Genomic DNA, 15,227 nt, shown 5'->3' on the forward strand with positions numbered 1-15,227 from the left:
TGATCAGTATAAATCATACTTACAGGAGGTAGATGTGATAACTGATTATGGTCAAGCCATAACTCCTGTAGCGCCGGAAGTTTTCCTATATGATGAGGCTGAAAAAGAAAGCGAAAAGTCAGATTACATTTCATCACATCAAAGAATATTTTCATAAGTAGAAGCTTTGCTTTGTTATAATTAAATATAAACTAATTATTTGCTAAGCAAAGCACTATATTTTCATTAAAATTCAACACGTGTTACAGTTTCGCCAACTAACTCTTTGACTTCATCAGACACTATGTGATGCAGGATATTGTATCACATAGTGTCTGATGAAGCCAAAGAGTTAGTTGGCGAAACTGTAACACGTGTTGAATTTTAATGAAAATATATAGTTTTGCTCAGCAAATAATTAGTTTATAATCAAAGAATCTTATATCTTCTATCAATCCAAAAGCAGCTACATTTTTTGTGAATTTTAAACGAGATGATTACACAGGCACACAATTTTTATGATACTAAAATTTTACATCGAATCAGAAAATTTTGAATACATCGTTAATATCTAGTTAAGGTAAATTTAGAAGCAGGCAGCAATTTTTTAAAGGTAGCATTTTATAAATAATAAATATCCGTTTCTCAGGTAGTATGTAATTTGTTTTTCATAACTGATATTTTTAAAGTAGAAAATCGACATTAAAATACCAAAACCACATCCTACAAGAAATTAACTCTCGACTGAAAACAGGGAATTGGAGTTATTATTTCGTCCAAATCTTCACATTTTTGTCGTGCAATTTGAAGTTTAAATTATATAAAATGAAAATTGTATAATTTCGACGCGCTCTCACGGATTTAAAAAAAAAATTCTTCTACATCTTAACAAATTTTTACAGATTTTTTAGAAGAAGTCTCTGTAAAATCTGAACACATTTTAAAGTGATTTTAACAAAATTTCTTGCAAAATCTGAACAAATCTAATTTTATTTATTTATTTATTTTTTTTTTAAAAAAAGTTCCATTCCATGTTATAAAAGGATTCTTTTTTGCTGCAATTCTCTGAAAAGTGCTCTTACATTCTCTGAAAACTTGCCGCTTAAGTTCTAATCTTCTCTTTAAGATAAGCACTAAAGTCATAAGCTCTATACCTTAAGTCAGCATTTATCGAGGATGAAACTGAAGTGGAAAAGTTAAGAAAAATAGAATTGTCATATTGTTTGATGTCTAAGAGTATAAGATCATAAACCCACTGTTGAGGATCACGATAATGATAACAATAAAATATTCAATTAATTAGCATTTACTCAAAATGATGGCAGACTAATTGGTTATACGTTTGTGTTGTTCTGTTCTTATATTGTAAGCACGGAGTTAATAATGTGACAATATTTTAGTAAAAATTCACATCGAACATTACAATCCTATGAGTTCGGAATGTTTTGATGAATAAGCCATGGAGCTAAGAATGCTGTTAATGAATATTATATGTATGGGGTTTCGGTGGATATAATCATGATGTATTTGAGAGGATGATTAAGTTATTTTATTATGAAGATTAAATGTTAGGCCTAAATAGTTTATCTTATATATTCTTACCTAGGATAGAGCCTCATACAGAAATATACACGTTAGACTACACTGAACCCAACCTTCCTTGAATTTAGGACTTTAGGATTAGCTTTCAGTCGCTTTTTCAGCGACGCGAAAGATGGACACCTTAAAAGCCATCGAAGTCTATGATTGGTTTTTTTTTTTATTCACATTGTTATCTTGTAACATGACTAGAGCATTCCTGTTGACTACCAGCCGGAATATTGCTAGTTTTAGGTGCACTTTGTCAATGTTCTGGATTCAAGGAAGTGATGGGTTTGCCAGGGTGAGTAAGATGTATTGCAGCTACGAAGCATCTTACAGCCACCATAAACTTCTCTGACTAGTGGGTGCAACGTGGACTCTGAAAAGGATTTAGAAGTGGAAGTACGATTTAACCATTGAAAGAGCGTATAGGTTGCCGCCTGAACAAGATTCATTTTTTCCTTGCATGTGAAAATGTAGTAGAGAAATGATCGTTTTTATAATGCAAGACGAGCAGCAGCGTAGAATGGAATTTGAAACAAGGATATTTTTGATTCTTGATCAATTCGTGTGGCATCATTTATCTATCTTTCTCCATTTATCGAATAAACAACGATCGCTGAGTTCCTCTGCAACCTATCGTGTCATTTGTTTCGTTGTGATCATCTGCTTTCAATTTGTCGTCATTAACAGCAGAACGACGTCTATCCCCTTTTTATCTTAAGTTTCGGATCACATTTCGGCTGGTAACTCTGCACTGTATATTCTCTCACATTGTTTACGGTTCATTAATATTTTGAGCTGTTTAGGCGCTTCTTTTGCGAAAATCGTGTTTTGGCATCCTATTCTTTCGGCTTAAAGACAGACGAACGAACAGAGATATTTTCTCTGGCCTATATATCCAAAAAGTGCAGTACACAAGCTATCGAATGATACGTAACAGAGTAGTGCACAGACAGTGTGTTTAAGTTTGTGTCTAAGTGAAATCTTACATCAATTTTTCAACAATTCGATACATGGCAATACCCTATTAGTTATGCAAACCCTCAGAAAATCACATAATTGGAAGCCTTCAAGAAAATGAACATTTTATTTTGAGCTGTGCGATTCATGCTGTATTTAGTATCGATCCGCCACTGCAGTGATCCATTGTCTGACTTAGGGATGGCCAATTCCGGAATTTTTACTTTCTGGAATCCGGAAAGTAAAATCGGAAAAAATCCGGAATTCGGAAAAATTCCGGATTTTTGCAACATGGGAATTTTTCCGATATCCGGATAATTTTGGACATCCCTCGTCTGATTAGTTCAACTCTCAAATAAGAAATGTATCCAAACGACACAAACTAATAAATCACCCAATATGCACACCCATTCTCACAGAACGATCGGTTGCGTTGTGTTTATATGCCACGCCCGTATCGAAAGGATTAAGCTAGTTTAACTGTTATCAGCCTATAAGACGGGTGAGTTGACAACCGTTTACATATATATGACTTTTGCTTTCTTTAATAAAATCTATAACTATCAGCAAACTTCAGTGTATTAAATCATTACAAATATGAAAATAAGTACAGTACAAGAGAGAGAGAGTTCTTTTGCAGTATTGAAAAATGTTTAGTGGTCGGAATTTCACTTCGAATATCTCTTAAACTCTTACCAAGAAATACAAGTGCCCTACATAGTCAAAATATATATTAGCAAGAAATTTTACAGATATATACTGCGTCAACAAATCATGGGATATTGTTAGAGGGAGAAATATAAAGGTCATAAATTTTACCCTTAAATACTTTTAAAATATTTATAATCGAATCTTGTTGTTTATTCGATAACTCATTAACACTGATAAAATATAACGAAATATCCGCTTAATAATTATCAAGTCAAGGATAATCAAATTAATTATTCAGCCATTGTAATACAGAAATTACGATGCTATTTTACTGAAGTGTTTAAACATTTTACTTTTATGAGTCATCAATTTCCCTTACGTGCTAAACAAAAGCTGAAGATATATTAGCATTTTGCATAACGAATTCTTTAGGTTAGCCTTCATGAAATTTTCATGAGTTTACTACTTGAAAAATGTTTCAATTTACTTCTATTGTCCTTATAATGTTTCATACACAAACCATTATTTATATTTAAGCATTTGCTACAAAACCAAATTCACACTATTGTTATTCCATTTTCCAGCTTCTAATTTGACAAATTTGGATTTCAATACCTGGCAAAACATCATAAATATATCATACATTGTTTTATTTGTTGAAGTTTACGTAAAGGACATTATGTGAAATGAATTATGATAATGAAATGAATCATGAAAGGAGAGTACATAATATCCTTGTTTTGCACGGGATTCGAACCTGCAATTGACAATTCCTGCTATCACTACCCTAGTGCTTTAGACTGCTCGGTCATACTAGGTAGCTACAATATAACGCACGTATCGCAATTTTCTTAATTAATCACACGAGAAAACCATCGGTTACTATTTGGTACCAAAACGGTTCACCATCCTTAAATCTCCCGAAATCGGAACTATTTTTGGCCAATATCACGGCAACGTTGTCATAGAGAGATGATATTGGTGTTAATCAATACCTAAGAGAATTGGTACCGATATTAATTGGTGGCTGCTGGCCAAACCAGTGATCAGTTGGACCGTGGCCAATGGTTACTATTTGGTACCAAAATATTTACCATCCTCTTAGGTACTGATCAACACGAATCAACACGAAGGTATTCACCAAAGGAACTTACGGATTCCCTATAACCTAACAAGTAATCCCTATGTTCCGTTGGGGAATCCCTCGCACACATCTTGCGAAGGTTTGAAACATACATTTTTCAATCGAGCAGATATGACTTTGAGTGTCATGTTCTAAACTGCTCACTCTACGTTGCATTGTTTTTGAATTACAGCCCTCTAAAGTTCATTTTCCCACTCTTTCGCCACCTTATATCGCCGAACTATTTGGCCGAATCAGCTCCTGAAGTTTGTTCAATATATATATATATATACTCAAAGCAAGCTGTTGTTGAGTCCGCCTTTACTGCCTGGAACGCCTAATATGATCCTCAAAAAAAACTTCACAAAGCACTAGTGTGATGTTTTTTATAGATTAGGCCTATTATTATGACAAGTGAAAAGTAAGATAACAAAAATTCCATTTTTAAAACAACAAAAAATATCAATCGTAGAACGGTTTAAAAGTATGTTATCTTTCTTACTTTTATAACTGTCTTTCTTACAGTACGTTACGCAATAGTTGTTCAAGCAGAACAAACTACTACGTGGAAAAGCTCATACTAATAATACTTATAATTTACACTATTTATTTTCTTGTATGCATGTCAAGTAAACTGCTAACTTCCACTTACCAGTTCTTCAAGTTCATTATCGCCTAAGTCCAATCTTTCTAATTTAGTAAGTTGCGATAAAGATTCAGGCAACGATTTGAGCAGATTTTCTCTAAGTTCTAACGACTGCAAATTACTTAAACTGCAAAGAAAGCATACAATATATTAGAAAAATCTATTTATTCAAATAATAATAACAGCATGATATTTATAAAAGTCAAAATATTGGACATGAGATTAATTTATGCTACGAATACTTTCCACGAATGTTGGAAAATTGCACCACATATTACTCAAACCATCGTATTTAGAGCTTTTCTATTTCAAGTGTGCCCTTGCCGACACTGATGTCGATATATGTTTCCCCGTACCTCCTTCGAAAGAGGAGGGACAAGTTGATTTGGCCGAAATCACTCAATAGTTGGATATGGACAGGGTTTCCAGATTGATAGGGCCTCGCTGTACAGTCTTGTTAGCTATTCTAACAAGGAAGGGTCACGCAGTGGCTCCGCTGAGATCCGAACGAGACAATTGTGTTTGCATTTGAAATGTTATAACTAGATGAATCCCAAAGTTATACGTGCCACCGGAAGGAATATCGTGAGTTACAACATATTTTGTAATGTAAGAGCTACAAAAAAATTACATGCCAGAATAGTTTGAACCGAGTCATTTGTTCGAAAACGGTTGGGTAAGTGGAAAACTCGACCAACACGTATCCCATCATTTTCAACGACAACCTTTTTGGGGTAAAAAACTTTGTCCCAGGGTCCCCCCGCAGGGTCCCAGACGGGGTCCAACTCAAAATTTTCAAATGGCAAGGGGGATTAAGTGGCACATCATTTGAAAGCTGTTGTAAAATGAAAGAAAATGCAGCCGGTCTCGACTCTCTACAACAACCCTGTGCAAAATGACGGAGAGTCAAAATGTAAACAAAAACTTGATTGAAAAGTCCATGGTCACCCCTATAAATCGGAAATGGTGAGACTTGAAAATAGGAAGGGAGTCTGGCATTATGTTCAAAGTACAACAATTGAAGTGAAAACGTCTTGTCCCAGGGTCCCCACAGGGTCCCAGGTGGGGTCCAACTAAAAAGTTTCAAATGGCAAGAGAGGTTAAGAAGCTCATCGTTTGCAAGATCTTGTTAAATGAAAGTAGATGGAGCAAGGACTTTCTACGACAACCCTGTCCAAAATTGTGGCGGGTCAAAATGTAAATAAAAGCTTAATTGAAAAACTATGGCCACCTTGAATCCAAGATGGCCGCTTAAAACCTATGCCATTCATAACAGTACAAATCTAAATCACTATTTTTCTCTATTATGTATTTAGAAATACTAGGAAGTCTAAAGAACAATTGAATTTCGATTCACTTCAACTATTATTTCATTCGGTAACAACACATATATGGTTTCTTCTTAATGCACGTTCGTCACGGTTCTCTCGGCATTATTTACTTGAATATAACGAATATGCGATGAACACACAACTATGACTTCCTACTCATAGTAAAAAAAAAAAGTTGAATACCTTCGGGTATTTTTCTAATTTTGTCATACGTAGTTCATACAGAAAGAACTTGCTGCACCAGTAAGTTGGGGGCTCTATTGTAACGTATTCGTGATGGTTACATTTGTATGTCATTCTTTGGTTAGATCTCAATACTTCAAACAATACCAAATAAAAAAAAATCATTTGCAAGATTGGCAAGTAGTACCAAACATATGTAAATCATTTCAGTACATCCAACTGCGTCAAACTTTGTTGGCTTGGTCACAGTATTCCAAGAAATAACATGTTTATATACAAACTCATTTTTCACGCTGGCAGCCATATTGGATTACAGATTATACTCTTTGATATTTTGTGGACTATTAACCATAAACGTTCACTTCTCCAACACCAGTGGTGTGAGCTGGATATGCGTTCGATACATAGTGCGGCATTTTGAATTCAAGATGTCGCGTTTTTGAACATTTTGCATATTTTAGTCACTTACTAATCAACATTAATGCCAAATTTGTTTTCCTAGCTTCAGCAGTTTGGTATGCTTATCCTTTCGATATAGGTTTTAAGTGGCCATCTTGGATTGTTTTCCAATTTGTTTACATTTTGACCCACCGCAATTTTGGACAGGGTTGTCGTAGAAAGTTGAGACGTGCTCCATTTTCTTTCACTTAACAAGAGCTTTCAAACGATGTCCTACCTCTCTTGCCATTTGAATTTTTTTAGTTGGACCCCACCTGGGACCATGTGGGGACCCTGGGACAAGACGTTTTCACTTAAATCGTTATACTTTGAAAATAATACCACACATCCTTTTCTGTTTTCACATTTGTCTCACCATTTCCGATTTATAGGGGTGACCATGGACTTTTCAATTAAGTTTTTGTTTACACTTCGACCCGTCGCCATTTTGCACAGGGTTGTTGTAGAGAGTCGAGACCGGCTGCATTTTCTTTCATTTTACAACAGCTTTCAAATGATGTGCCACTTAATCCCCCTTGCCATTTGAAAATTTTGAGTTGGGCCCCGTCTGGGACCCTGCGGGGGGACCCTGGGACAAAGTTTTTTACCCCAAAAAGGTTGTCGTTGAAAATGATGGGATACGTGTTGGTCGAGTTTTCCACTTACTCAACCGTTTCCGAACAAATGACTCGGTTCAAACTATTCTGCCATGTAATTTTTTTGTAGTTCTTACATTACAAAATATGTTGTAACTCACGATATTCCTCCCGGTGGCACGTATAACTTTGGGATTCATCTAGTTATAGCATTTCAAATGCAAACACAATTGTCTCGTTCGGATCTCAGCGGAGCCACTGCGTGACCCTTCCTTGTAAGTAGCCCACAATCTTCACTCGTCTAGACTAAACGACTGAATGACAAATTGCTCAACACAGTCGCAGTCATTCAATTCTGCCCCCAAAGCAAGGTTTGCTCTGTAAAAGGGTAGTGGGGGTGGAGCCGAAGTACGTTCCACATATTTTCCGAGGGCATAGTTGAAATAGAAAGGCTCTGACAATAACTATAGTAAATGGATGAATATACGATTCTGCTCCCGAAACTGACTTTAGATGTTTTAATATGCATTATTAAGAGAATGCATACATTCACCATTCTCTTTAACCTTCAAGAACAAATAATAATAATAATAATAATAATAATAATAATAATAATAATAATAATAATAATAATAATAATAATAATAATAGGGTTCTAATGCCTTCAACTACCACGATATAGGGATAGATGTTCAAAATCACCAAAATGAAATTTGCATTACTTTTGTATAAAGGTATGCAAGAAAGTTCTATCGCTTTTTCTCCCACCACCTTCGAACATCGATATGTCACCTAAGACGTACCTGGAAGATCAAAAATAGTCCCCATCAGCATTGAGGACCTTCTGCCAACGTTCTGGAAGGCCACGGATTCCATCGTGGTAGAACTTGGTGGGTTGTGAAAGCGAAGAATGTATCAAGTGCATTTTGCACTTCTATTAGGGATCTGAACTGGCGTCCTCTAAGGTGATTGTCCTAGAAATGGAACAGGTGATAATCGGACGGTGCAATGCCCGGGGAGTATGGCGGATGAAATACTGTTTCCTATCCAAGGCGCAGAATGGTGGCCCGGGTCATCCTAGTCACGTGAGGCTTAGCGTTATCCTGTAAGAGGAGGACCCCTTTGCGATTCACAAGTGCTGGCTCCAGAGTTTTGAGTTTTTCTTGAACACAGCTAACCTGTTGACAGTACTCAGTTGCAACAGATGAGGTACCTTGATGCTCTGACCAGCTGGTAATACTTCTCGATGTACGATGCCGTGAGCAGTCCACCAAATGCACAGGAGGATCTTCCACTGGTGCAGTGCTGGTTTCGGCTGTTTTGGTACCGCTTCATGGGATGCTAACCAATGATGACGACTCCGTAGAGCTTCGTAGAGGACCCACTTCTCATCACATGTCAACACCCTGTCCAGAAATAGTATCTTCCTCAGACGAGACAGCAAAAAACACTGGCGTCTGGTCGCGTTGCCTTCTGACCCGGAGTCACATTATGTAGGACCCATCGACCTAACTTGTAGTTCTCCCGAGTTGATGGAGGTGTTGCCGAATGGTTTCTCCACTCACACTGAATTGTAGTCCCAGTTCATCACATGTCTGGCCACTGTTCGCCTCAATTGCTGCTTGAAAATCTTCATTTTGTACATATGTTGTCTTCCCGCACGTGTTGCCGGTTTTCGAGTGTTTCGTCACCGTCCTTAAACTTGTTAAATCACTGCTACACTGTCCACGTAGTCACGAAACCCTAACCAAAGGCCTGGCATATGTTCCGCCCCGCTGTAGCAGCATTTGACCCCATTTTAACTCGTACAGCATACACGCTCTTATGACGCTCTGTGGAGATCCGATGTTCACTCTGTCCTTACGCAAGTTCACAGTGTAACTGAACTACCATAAGGAGGTAGTGTGTTGGATATACCCACACCAACTGATTTTCGCCTTATTTCCATTCGCATTCAACTCACGGTGTGAGGGTCAATTGAGCACAGATGTCTACAAAAAGCGACTGAACTTTCTTGGTTACCTTTATAATTACGCTGGTATACTCAGGAATTTATTCACCAGTTCTTACACTTTGACTTGACTGATAATTCTGCACTACCACTTCTCTGTTCATGTTCACATCTTCCTGTCTAATGTACACGGAAATTTACATACTCTCTTCATTTAGTTTTAGCATGAATCAAATAAGTTAAACAACATTTATAATTGTAGACTGAAAATTAAATCCGTGATAAGTACCAAAATGGAAAAAGTTCGGTGTAATGTCAAAATGTGGGCTATGTGCCTAACACTGCTAAGTTAAAATCGGGCTATCTAGTATTCACTATGGAAGTAGTTCAAATAATCGCCAGAACAATGCGTGTGGGCCTATGTGCCACCAGTTCTGAAATAAAATCTGGTCTTTTTTTTTTCAACATTTTCATGTTGGCACTTAGCACGGATTTTATAGTTCGTCTACAATTGTGTAACTGTGGATATTAACATATTGTTGGCAACAGTGAAAAACGGTATTTCCTTGAACAATGTATTGCTTATTTTCATAGAAATCTTTGAAATGGAAAGAAATAATGGATGTCGAAACTGTAACCTAACTGACAGACATAATGAAATGTTTCTTCATAGACCGTGCGACTACACACTGTTAACACGTTTAGTCGAACAGCAGATAAAAGTCTTGATTTTAACTGATTTAGATTGATTGAAGTTAAAGAATCCTCACCACACTCCTCATTAGTTCTTTCTTTATATGTAATTTTATTGCATCACTTAAAGACAGTACATATCAAACAATTAGAAAAGCGAATCACCAGACAGTTGTCTACAATTCCTATTACTGGAAGATAACTACAGTGTTTCCCCGAAAATAAGACCAGGTCTTTATATATATTTCCAAGAGACAATGTGCCTGTGTAACCGTTACTCTCTGACTGTTGAGAGAAACGCACAAAATAAAGATGTCTGCTAGGGTAACCGGGGTCAAAATAAGCACTGTTGAGAAATTTGGGGTAGGACATACTCTATTCTTTTTAATCTAACTGAATTCACTCTCCACAAAATTATTACTGTTCTATCGCTATCGAGAATTTCAATCTTCGAAAAATCACAATCGAACAAACTTTCATCACGTGTTCCCCAACAGCTGTTGGGTTTATTCCTCCCTTCTGGGTGGCCTTGCCCAAGGGGACTACTTTGGAAATGATTGAGAGCCATTACATGTTATTGGAGTAAATGTATTTCTACCAATAAAGGTTCGGTGTTTTTGAACACACCTCGTACACGGCAATAATCATCTAATAAGTACCCTACTAGTACTAATATCACATAAATATCATCCACCATATTGGCTCCACTGACCTTAAAATCAAATTATCATAAGGATTTTTTTTTAATACTTAAATACATTATTGCATTCATCCTTAAAAAGAAAATTAAATATTGTATTGTATGATACAATTGACTTGTACAAAGTACGTTCTATAATCTCCTACTCTCGCGTCTATGAAAGGAATTTCGATATATCTTCAATTCAGTCAGTAAATATACGAACATGATAAGCTGTACTAACATAATCGTTATCAAGGACATACCGTGAAAACAACGGAACAAACAAAATTGCCGACGGATTACGCTATATAGCTGCTAAATACTGGTTTTAAAGCCCGTATCACATTATGCTTAACTACGAAACAAATTCAGTAGGAAAAGAAACCCAATTTTATTTTAAAAAATAACTGTTTTTTATTCAAGAATAAACACAGGAATATTATATATATATATATATATAATGTATAAAGGTTTTTAAAACGTGAAACTTCTAGCTACTGCTACATACAGTAATTTGTCAATACTTAACCTACTCTACTAGTAAGTACATTTATATATATATATATATATATATATATATATATATATATATATATATATATATATATATATATATATAATATTTTATCACGCAATGAAAACAACAAATAATACACGTATATGCACTGAAAATGTTAGAGAGATAATCATGTTTTAGTCCTGAGTGACTGACTGCGCAACGTCTAGGCCTAACCTTAGTAAGCTAGGAATTTGAAATTTGGATAGTGCGTAAGATGGATGTGTGACGTAAGGTATCACTAAGGAAGGATGTTTGTAAATTTGACGAGAAAGGGAAAAAAACAGCGTGACAATTATTGTATTAACCCTTGTATGCATATGCAGGGCCTCTCAGGCCATGTGGTATTTTATTTTCAAAGCTATTGCAGACCTATTCAATCAATAAGTCTTGTTATTTGTGTATTCTTTTAACATTCTTTTAGGCATTCATTAGTAGCATTAGAATATTTTTGGCGTTGTCTGTAAATCAGTAAACCTTGATTTATTTTAGTAACCCCTTAAATGCATATGCAGGGACTGGGAGGCCCTAATGAAATAATAATGGTGTGCGAATTATTTGACACACTTTTGTAAATAAAGTTAATTCTAAATGAAATGTTATTTAGTTTTACTACTTCTTTTTATTATTATTGTGCTTATTTGTAATTAATCTTATTTATAGTTGCTTATTTTATACCCAGTAGATTGCACTGCGATACATATGCAAACTGTTATCAATCGTTTGTATATAAGATTTTTATATAATCTATCAGACATGTATTTAAAAATTTTCTACTAACTTATTTCCTTTGTTCGAACAATGGCAGCACCAGAACTGTTACAATCAAATTCTAGATATGTATCTTTCACTGTTACTTTTATTTTATGACTAGGTACAATCTGCAGTGCCGTTATATTGGTGCACAATTTGTGTTTGTTCTCAGTTTCAGCGGAAAATGGCATCTACGTCTAATGGAAGATCAACTACGAAGGGAGTGTGTGAAGAAGATTTTGCCCGTTTTGTAAATGAGTGACCTGATTATAGTGTACTGTCGAAAGGTAGTAGTGAGAAATTTGAAGAAGAAAAATCAAATAATACAGTTCATCAAGGAAGTGTGAGTGATGAATATTTCGATACGTTATCAAGCCCTGAAAGCCCTAGTGATAATGAAGCTAATCATGATTAATCTATTAGTGATTCCGATACACGTTTTAGTCGAAACGATACAATTTGGAGCAAAAAACTCCTCCATCACGGACTCCAGCACACAATATAATGAAGTTTTTTTTCAGGTGTTTCACAGGTAATGAAAACAATACGTCCGAAAGATGCGTTTGACTGCTTCATTTCAAAGTAAATCATGGACGGAATTTTACACTATAGAAAACTGGAGGGAAGAAGGGTAGCCACATCGAAACAAAAGGAGTGAAATGTTATAGTCTATATGAAATAAATGCTTTTCTTGGCATTTTATTACTAGCAGGAGTAGAAAAAAAGCTGGGATGTACCAAATATGGAACTGTTCCTCTTTATGAAGTCAAACCAATGTTCAAAACCGCTATGTCTGTCAACAGGTTTCAAGACATAAAGGAAGCCTTACGATTTGACGATAAACGTACAAGGTAAATCTGTCTTGAAAATGATAAACAGACACCTATTCGTTTTGTGTAGGAAATATTTCTGGGAAACTGCAGAAACGTGATTTTCCAAGTGAAGAACTTACTGTAGATGAATACCAAGTGCCACTTCGAGGTAAGTTTGGGTGTACTCAATACATGCCCAGAAAAACCTTCAAAGTACGTAATGAGAATATTTTGGTTATGCGGCACTCGATCATCATATGCCGTTGATGGTTTTGTATACAGAGGAAGAAAACCAACAGAAACCAGTTGAAAAAATCAGTGAATGAATGTAGTCAAAGACCTCTGAAAAACCGTTTTTTGCCTTCACGAAATATTACTATGGATAATTTCTTTGATAGTGTTGATCAGGGTGAGTATATTCTACAACAATGACTTGCGATTATGAGAGCACTAAGGCAAAACAGCGCGACATTTCAATTGAAATGAGAGTCTCATCTCGTACAGAACTTGGTTCATCAATGTTTGCATTCGGGCAAAATGTCAGTATGATCAACTAAGAGCTAAAAAAAAAAAAAAAAAAAAAAAAAAAAAAAAAAAAAAAAAAAAGCAGTGATTTTGAAAAGCACCATGTATCATAAGGCAGTCGATGAAAATAGCCAAAAAAAGCCAGTGATTATAAACTATTACAGCAAAACTAAATGCGGAGTTGATGTTATACGTCAAGAAGTTAGCGATTATACATGCAAAAGACAAACTACAAGGTGGCCCTTTGCTCTTTGGTCAAATATGATGGATGTGGCAGCAACAAATAGTCACATTGTGTTCAGGATGCAGAATCCAAATTACTATGAAAACGAGAAAGACAATCGTCGTGTATTCTTACAGAAACTGGCAGAAAATTTAATGAAACCCTAGATGATTCTAAGATCACAGATACCTAACTTGCCACTAGCAAATATTAGTGTTTTGAAGATATGCTAAACTAAAAACTATCAGCAAGTGAAAAAATCAGGACTAATGCAAAAAGAAAAAAATCTTGCCCATACAGTATTCATACAAAGAGTGAATCGGCATACCACAAGTGTCGCAAAAGCATTTGTAAAGAACACAGTGAAATGATTTGCAATTCTTACATTTCGTATAAATATTTTTCTCAAACTGCTAAACAATGATGTCATTTTCATAAAAGAATATCAGCAATTTCATGCCCTCTTAATGATTATAGTACCATTTCACATAGGTATGATAGAATGTTAAATAAAGTACGAAATTATGAAGTATTGTGAGTAAACTGAATCGAAGAAAATAGTTCATTATAGTAGGGTTTTTTGTATTTTCTACTCCTGTATATTTATGAAAATGCCCATTGTTAGTCTATTGTGTATTAAATTAAGCCACAATAGGGCTGCAAGTAGTAATTTGCATCAAATTTCAAATAAAAATAATTAAAAACCTTTGAATAACATACAGGGCCTTGGAGGCCCTGCATATGCATTAGCGTATATTTTCTGAACCATGCGGACAAGGGTTAAGTAAAAATGTGAGTATCTTGAATATCTACTTTACACTGAAATATCTAACAAATCTAAGAGAATAATAATAATAATAATAATAATAATAATAATAATAATAATAATAATAACATCATCTACGTAATAACAAGAAAGGATGACAACAGCTGACTAAAGTTTATCCACTAAAATGACGTCGTAATGCAGAGTTATGCAGCTTCAGAATTAAATAAATCTACAGATCTATGAAACAAATCGTTGTATAATTTCGGAAGCCTGTAAAACAAAATGCTGAACTATTGAGGTCGTATTATATGAAAAAGGTGTGTTTGTCTGAATGGAATTCGGAAATATATATAATTCTGAAAGTAGAGTTTCGGACTTGAGTTGACCGCTAAGACACGTGTTTCAGTATTTGTTAAATATATATATATATATATATATATATATATATATATATATATATATATATATATATATATATATATATATATATATATAGTATACCTAGAAATGGAAAAAATGGGGGAATCACAATTATTAAAATAAGATATCAGTGTCTTGGAATCACTTAAGGTTAGAAATTTGGTGTTTGAAGTCTTCATTTCAAAAATTAAATACATGTTTAATCATTTATTGATATTTGTCTTAGAAGAGAAGAAAAGGCCAGATGGGTATTCCAATTACTATAAACGCAAAATAATGCCCACTATAACATGTGGGGCATTTGCTAGTTATGTATTTGTACACTCATGTCCAAAATGATTGTCGCATATCT

The 15,227-nt window shown here is 35.1% G+C and overlaps 1 protein-coding gene across 6 annotated transcripts in view; it reads right to left on the reverse strand.

The window, feature by feature from the left end:
- The window catches only part of LOC145684216 (protein lap4-like), a 378,403-nt gene that overhangs the window by 179,568 nt on the left and 183,608 nt on the right, over nucleotides 1–15,227 (reverse strand). For all 6 annotated transcript variants that reach the window (XM_081756295.1, XM_081756294.1, XM_081756297.1 and 3 more), the window contains exons 5-6: nucleotides 4,950–5,070; nucleotides 24–98 (exon numbers count right to left, since the gene is read on the reverse strand). In XM_081756295.1, coding sequence (XP_081612421.1) covers nucleotides 24–98; nucleotides 4,950–5,070 — 196 coding nt within the window. The remainder of the gene's footprint in view (nucleotides 1–23; nucleotides 99–4,949; nucleotides 5,071–15,227) is intronic.

Source organism: Thermobia domestica, chromosome 4 (genome assembly GCF_964235325.1).
Source record: "Thermobia domestica chromosome 4, izTheDome1.hap1.1, whole genome shotgun sequence".
NCBI lineage: Eukaryota > Metazoa > Arthropoda > Insecta > Zygentoma > Lepismatidae > Thermobia > Thermobia domestica.